Source organism: Peromyscus leucopus, unplaced genomic scaffold (assembly GCF_004664715.2).
Source record: "Peromyscus leucopus breed LL Stock unplaced genomic scaffold, UCI_PerLeu_2.1 scaffold_1051, whole genome shotgun sequence".
Classification (NCBI taxonomy): Eukaryota; Metazoa; Chordata; class Mammalia; order Rodentia; family Cricetidae; genus Peromyscus; species Peromyscus leucopus.
In genome coordinates, this window is record NW_023504173.1 from 1 (window position 1) to 6697 (window position 6697).

The following is a 6697-nucleotide window of genomic DNA, read 5'->3' on the forward strand; positions in this document are numbered from 1 at the left end:
GTGGCACATGCCTTTTATCCCGGCACTCGGTAGGCAGAGGCAGACGGCTTTCTGTGAGTTCGAGGCCAGCCTGGGCTACAGAAAAAGTTCCAGGACAGTCAGGGCATCACAGAGAAACCCTGCCTCGAAAAACCAAAACCAAACAAACAAACATAATAAACAAACAAACAAACAAACACAAACTCGGTTGCTGTTCTTTTCTTTGTACATTTATTGAATTTTCCCAACTCCTGGGCCTGCTTCATTGCATTTTAGCCCTATGGTTGAGTTAGGCTCTTGGCTTTCCATGTAAGGCTTTGCCAGGCAAGATTCTGCCCGGCTGGAGCGGAAGGGAGGCAAACAGGCTAGGAAGGCTTCTGGCTTAGACTTGACAACAGGGCCAGGGAGGCATAGAGTGCACACGTGGGACCCTGAGACTTTGGTTCCCAGTGCACCTGGGGGGTGTCCACCTGCAGCGTTAGGCCACATTCTTCTAGCAAGACCCAGGTGGGAGCCTCCTCATCCCAGCTGTTCCCAAGGAGGCTGAGGGGCAAGGACACAGAGCTCGGCTCCTGCACGGGGTACTCTGCTCCAAGATATGCTCCACCTACCAGCAGAGGAGGGGAGAGGTTGTAGGGGTGGACCTGTAGCCTGAGCCCCAGGGCTCTGCAGCGCATGCCAGTGTCAACCTTCCCGGATGTACCCAGGGCCCCGCCGCATCCCCAGGGCCATGGCCTCTCACCAGCTCCAGCTGCTTCAACAGCATCGTTGTCTCCAGAGCCTCAGCCAGCAGCTTCTGCTGGGTTTCAGTCAATGCTGGGGAGAGAGATTGGGGCTGAGAGAGGGTTCTGGAAATGCCCCAAATGGAACCCAGTCCTTCCTTCCTGTCCCAGGCTGATCTAATCCTCCATGGGCAGCTCACCGGTCAGTGCTCCCAACAGGTAGAAGATGGGCGCAGCAAGTTCCAGGACCAGTTCTCCAGAGGGAAGCACCAGACACTCGAGGATGCTGCCTGCCGGGCCATCCAGAGGTTCCACCTGTCCGCCACGGCACAGGCCCTGCTCCAGCTGAGGCATAGGTGGGGTAAGTGAGGCTGGGCAGGCTTGGGTAGGCCCTGTCCACCCCCAACACCCTCACTCACCGAGGCCTCCAAGGCTTCCATGCTGGGTTGGTTGTCTAAAAGTCTCCTGATGTCCCTTAGTAGTTGTTCTCTTAACTCCGTTTCTAAGTGCCGCAGTTCTGCGGAGCCAGCCTTCACCTCTGCCCGCAGGCCTTGGAAGTCTTCTGTGATCACCTGTTCCTCGTGGATTGCATCTGGAGGGACAGAGGGCAGCACCACCCAATGATGCCTAGGAGGTCTTGGGGAACACGAGGAGGGGTAGATTCAGGGAGCAGAGGAGTCTCAGGGTGGACACGTGGGTACTGACCAGTCGAGAGCTTGAGTGGCACACACATGGACTGTAGTGTGGTAAGCAGGTTAAAGGCATGCCGCTTCTGGCCGTCCTCTTTCCTGTGGCCTGGGCAGGGCATGAGGAGGGTGGAGGGGGAAAAGGCTGAGATGTTCCCTGGATCCTCCCAGCTCTGTCTCTCCTGTCCTGCTGGCAAGGCCAGGGCAGAGGAAAAGCTAAACAGGGCCCAACAACCCCACCCACCGCGCGCGCGCGCGCGTGTGTGTGTGTGTGTGTGTGTGTGTGTGTGTGTGTGTGTGTATGTGTGTGTACGTGCACGTGCACGTGCACGCGCCCACCTCCACTGGAGGCTGACCACCTTCATGCCCTGAGTACGGAGCACCTCATCGATAACAGATATGTGGGACCGGAGGGGCCTTACTTGATGAGGGGAGCTCAAAGGTCTCTTCTTATCATCAGGAATGAGAAGGATATCTGCCAGCGTGAAAAAAGCAAACAGGTCACCAACCCCCTTATCAACAGGGCTCTTGGGACCTCATGAGGGATTGCCCCCTATCACCCACACATCAGCACCTGGCACCCTTGACCACCCTGTCTGGGAGATTATGCAGCCAGGTACCAATTGCATCACCTGGTTAGCCGAAGCATCCCAGACTTCCTGCTTCCTAGCCAGGTAGTCTGGGCTCTAGAGACAGGCCCTTGACCCTGCACTCACCCCATGTAGGGTCAATGAGCAGCTGGGCCACCGGAATGCAAGGATGCTCCCTGCAGGAATGGTCACCATCTTCTTCCGGCTTAGGTGGCCCTTGCTTTCACCCTGAAGGATGGATAGAGGCTCAGGGATGTAGAGCGAATAACTGTGGGTGAGCGCTGGTGACTGGCTTTAGCGGTTGTAGCTCACTGGGCAAGTGAGGCTATGGGTTGCTTCTGCAAGGGTCTTGGAAGAGCCTAGACCAGCTGCTGCATAGGAGGCTGTTGCCTGGCCTCTTAAGATTGGTGTCATGGCTATGTGTTCAAGGCAGGGCCTAGGGCTAGCCACACACCTGCAAGCATGTGACTCCAGGCAGTGCAAACTGGCCTGAGCCCTCCGGTCATGGGTCCGGGTGACCTGCACCTCTTCCTGTGTCTGCAGCACCTCCGTCACCACGAACACATCGTCTCCACGACTCCGAAGCTGTTGCAGGATTTTATGTTCAGGCTGCTGCAGGTGCCTACAGAAAGATTGCTGGGCTTGCCCACCGTAGACTAGCTCCCTTTTTCTACCCCTGATGACAGGTGGGATGGAAAGGCTAGGGAGAGCTGGGCGGTGGTGGCACACGCCTTTAATCCAGCCCTCAGGAGGCAGAGGCAGGCGGATCTCCGTGAGTTCGAGGCCAGCCTGGTCTACAGAGTGAGTTCCAGGAAAGGCACAAAGCTACACAGAGAAACCCTGTCTCGAAACCTCCCCCCCCCACCACCACCAAAGAAAAAAAAGAACCAACAGTGTCTTGGTGGTTGTGGGAGTATGACAGATTCAAACAGAGAGAAGTGGACACATGTACCTGTGGAGAGATTCCATTCTGTACTGTTCATAAACGCTCCCAGTCCACTTCACTCCTTTCCCATAGCAGCTGCGAGCTTAGCCTGATCCTCAAGATACAGCCCTGGCATCCGGGGCTTGCTGGCTCAAGCAACATCCTTCCCAACCTGCCATTGTTCATAGCGCTCCCTTCCTCTGGGACTTCCCTTGCTCAGGGCTGAGAGACACTGCTTCAGAACCTCCTGATGCCCAGCACCCCGCAGACTTCCCAAGAGCCTGGCTGCTCAAGGTCAGAGAGCCCTCCTCCCTGCCCGGGCTCACCTCTCTTGATGCATGACCTCCCAGGTGTTCTGAGCCACACGCAGTATACACACGTTCATGGAGGCACTGCGACTGCCAGACAGGGCAACCGCGCCAGCAATCTTCCCCTGGTCTATGCTTGCCAGCGCCACGCGGCCCTGCATGTTCCCGTCGACGGCGTCAGAGATTTGGAAACGGCCGCAGCATTCGGGTTCTGAGGCAAGACTGACTCTAAGGTTCGATTACACTACCCACTGCCTTGCCTTGCCTCTGTAGCAGTGGGTCCTTTAACGAGCTCCCTCTCTGGAACTGGGGCCAGAGGAACAGAGCCGGCAGAGGAAGTGGGCAGAGCTGATAGAGCCCAGGAGGAGGACAGGCTGGGCTGAGCCCACGCCCTTCTATTCAATCTGGGGGCTCGGGATGGGGATGAGGGGAGCAGGGAGAGAGATACCTGGTTCTGGAGCACTGGGTTCCAGGATGTCTTTGATTGACAGGTTGACACACTTATAGCGGGATTTCCAGAACCATGAGCTCGAGAGTTTCCTGCTCAGAGGGCTGTAGGGTCTGAAGCTGGTGGAGTTCCGAAGACTGTCCACTGGGATGAGGTCTCCTTTGCAGTCCAGCTCTTTGATGGCACTCTTGACCACCTCCTCAAAGGCTGATGGCATGATCCTGAGGGCAGACAGATCGGTCTCTTAGTTGTCTCCAGCACTTGCTAATGCTCTCCCTTCAAAGTGGCCTTGCCTTGCTAGTCCTGACACATTCTGACTGACCACTGCACCAACCAGACCCAGCGTTCACTTTGTGACCCACTTGTCTGTCTCTCCCTGGAGCCATGGGCCCTGGAGAGAGGAGGCAGCCTGTACTAGGTCCTGTACTAGCCACACCGTCAATTCCTGTGTGTAGCCCTTGGCCACTTGTTAAGGTCTGGACATCCTGTTGCCCTCCTTGGCTGAGGACCAAGGCTGGGGAGGGAACACAAGCCCCACTTCTGGATATTTGGCACAGGAACCCACAGCAAAGCCAGAGTTCAGATTTCAGTGGTTTCCTCCAGGGCTCTCTCTTATGCACAGCTCCATGAGACAAGTGTCCTGGATGAACCTTCATGGGTCAGAAGCCAAAACACGCCCAGGACAGACAGACAACCTCTTTAGTGTGGAGAAGCAGCCCTACCCCTAGGAAACTGGGTTCCTGGGCCTGCTGATGGTGGAGAGTGAGCCAGGGAAGGCACTTGGAGAGCAGGGAGGGACTTGTGGGCCAGGGAATCAGCATGAGGTCCAGAAGCTAGAAAGTCAAGCCCAAACCAGGCTGGCCCAGTGTCTGAGCTAGTGGGTGGCCTTCATAGAGGCTACACCCTAGAGGCTAGAGCGTCCTCAAGCTGTCTGGTATAGCAGGGCTTTCTGGGAAAGGCTGCATCCCCCACCCGACAAACAGGCATCTGGCCATAGAGCAGACCAAGCCAGAGGAGGAGAAGCCGGACTCTGGGAGGGCTGAATAGCAGGGTGGCTCACCTCAATCCTCAATCTTCAGATCTTCACCTCGATCTTCAGATCTTCACCTCTACTGAGGTGCCTGGGCCCACCAAGCGAAGCAAGGAAATGCGGGGGACCAGGGTAGGGTCTCTAGTCCGCTCAGCCCGGAGCCACGAACTCTCAGCTGCTAGGAGGTGCCAGGACACAAAAGTGAAACTGTGAAGCTGCAGCCCCGACGCAGCGCACGTCCAAGGAGCCCTCCCTCCCTCCTCCCTCCCGGAACAGCTGAACAGCCGAATAGCTGCAGTCTGGCTGCCCCAGCCCCCTCCTCTTCCTGGAGCTCACCCGGACTGCGGGAATCGCCTCTGTTCTCAGTAACTGGGAGCTTTGGTTTCATCTGGTCCTGGTACCTAAAACTGCCAGCACTTTTTCTTTCTTAAACATCTGGGCAGTAGGAAAGATCTAAATGGATTTGTGCAAATTGTCCAACAAGCACATTCATGAGTTATCAGGAAAATGCAAATCAAAACTAGATTAGCATCAAGGCTGGCGTTCATCCTAAGTAACTAGTAGTAAGGATGTGGAGACACAAACCTGGGGTTGTTCTTGCAGGCAACGGTGGCGGAGCAGCTTTAGAATACATTGGCAGTTTTTCAAACAGGTTGTATGTTTAGTTACAGGCGACCTAGGGATTGGACTTTTAGGTGCATATCCAAAGCAAGAGGTTAGCGAGGAAAGAGGAGGAGGAGGAGGAGGAGGAGGAGGAGGAGGAGAAGTAGCTGCGGGTTTGTGCCTGTCAAAAGTGAAGCGTTTGCCTAAAAAGCAAACAAGAGTTCAAACAGATATGTATACACCAATGTCCATGGTAGCATTTACATTTTCTCTTTAGATTTTTAAATTTTTATTTTATGTGTGTGTTTTGTCTGCATGTATGCACCTGCACCATATGTAGGTGCTGGGAACTGAGCCCCAGTCCTCCAGAAGAGCAGCAAGTGCTCTTAACCACCGAAGCATCTCTCCAGTCCCATGGTAGCATTTTAAAGAGTCAAACAGATAACCTTTAAATAACCTGAATGTCCATCAATTCATACACAGATAAGGAAAAAAAATAGTAATTCTGTACAGTGTTTTGTTCGGTTTTGGACCCTGCATACACTCAGAAAGAAAGTGTTTTCTGACTAAGCTCCTCACCTACCCACAGTGGGGTGCCATGGCAACTGGAAAGAGAAACACACTTCTAGGATACACTTCGGGATGTCGATGAACTGAGAAAACACCGCCATAGGCAAATGAAGCCAAACCAAAACCAAACCAACTAACCAACCAACAAACCTCACTCATTACTGTGCAAGTTATTTTGTATGAAACTCCCAGAATAAGCAAATTCTGTTAGTGGTTGCAAGGTCTAAGGAGGGGACAGGGAGTAATTCTAATGGTTTTGGAGTATTTTTCTGGGGGAGGGGTGAATAATCATCACACACTTTTATTCTATTTTACTTTTTGAGACACGGTCTCTTTATGTAGCTCTGCTGGCCGGGAACTCAGCTATATAGACAGACTGGCTTTGAACTCACAGAGATTCGCCTGCCTCTCCTCCTGAGTACTGGGATTAAAGGTGTGTGCACCGTGCCCACACACTTCTGAATATGGTAGACTCATGGAATCATGCACTTTTTAATAGCTGGAGTATAAGGTAGTATATGAATTGCTTCTCAATAACGGCATTTATTGTAAAAACTCTGGACCCTGGGGGGGGTGTGTGTGTAGAGATGGGTTCAGTGGTTAAGAGCATGTGTGCTCTTGCAGAGGACCTGAGTTTGGTTCCTAGCACTCACATGGTGGCTCACAACCAGAGGATCCATAGAGTCTTCTGGCCCTTCACAGGCGCTGCACAGACAGGGTGCACAGACACTCATGAAGGCAAAACACCCACACACATAAAATAAAATTAAAGACATATTTTTATAAGTTGGAGTTTAGTAGAAGCACTCAGTCTAGCTACAGACTCCTTGAGGCCT

General features: G+C 53.5%; 1 protein-coding gene across 1 annotated transcript; it reads right to left on the reverse strand.

The window, feature by feature from the left end:
* Nucleotides 1-320: 320 nt before the first annotated feature.
* On the reverse strand, nucleotides 321-4841 carry LOC114684762 (gasdermin-D-like). The gene is given in 15 exon segments (XM_037201668.1): nucleotides 321-556; nucleotides 559-586; nucleotides 722-795; nucleotides 902-1046; nucleotides 1121-1293; nucleotides 1407-1484; nucleotides 1744-1770; nucleotides 1824-1862; nucleotides 2104-2133; nucleotides 2136-2205; nucleotides 2432-2478; nucleotides 2481-2599; nucleotides 3229-3421; nucleotides 3659-3879; nucleotides 4719-4841. Coding segments are annotated over 14 exon segments (1452 nt in total). The 5' UTR covers nucleotides 3876-3879; nucleotides 4719-4841; the 3' UTR covers nucleotides 321-344.
* Nucleotides 4842-6697: the final 1856 nt, after the last annotated feature.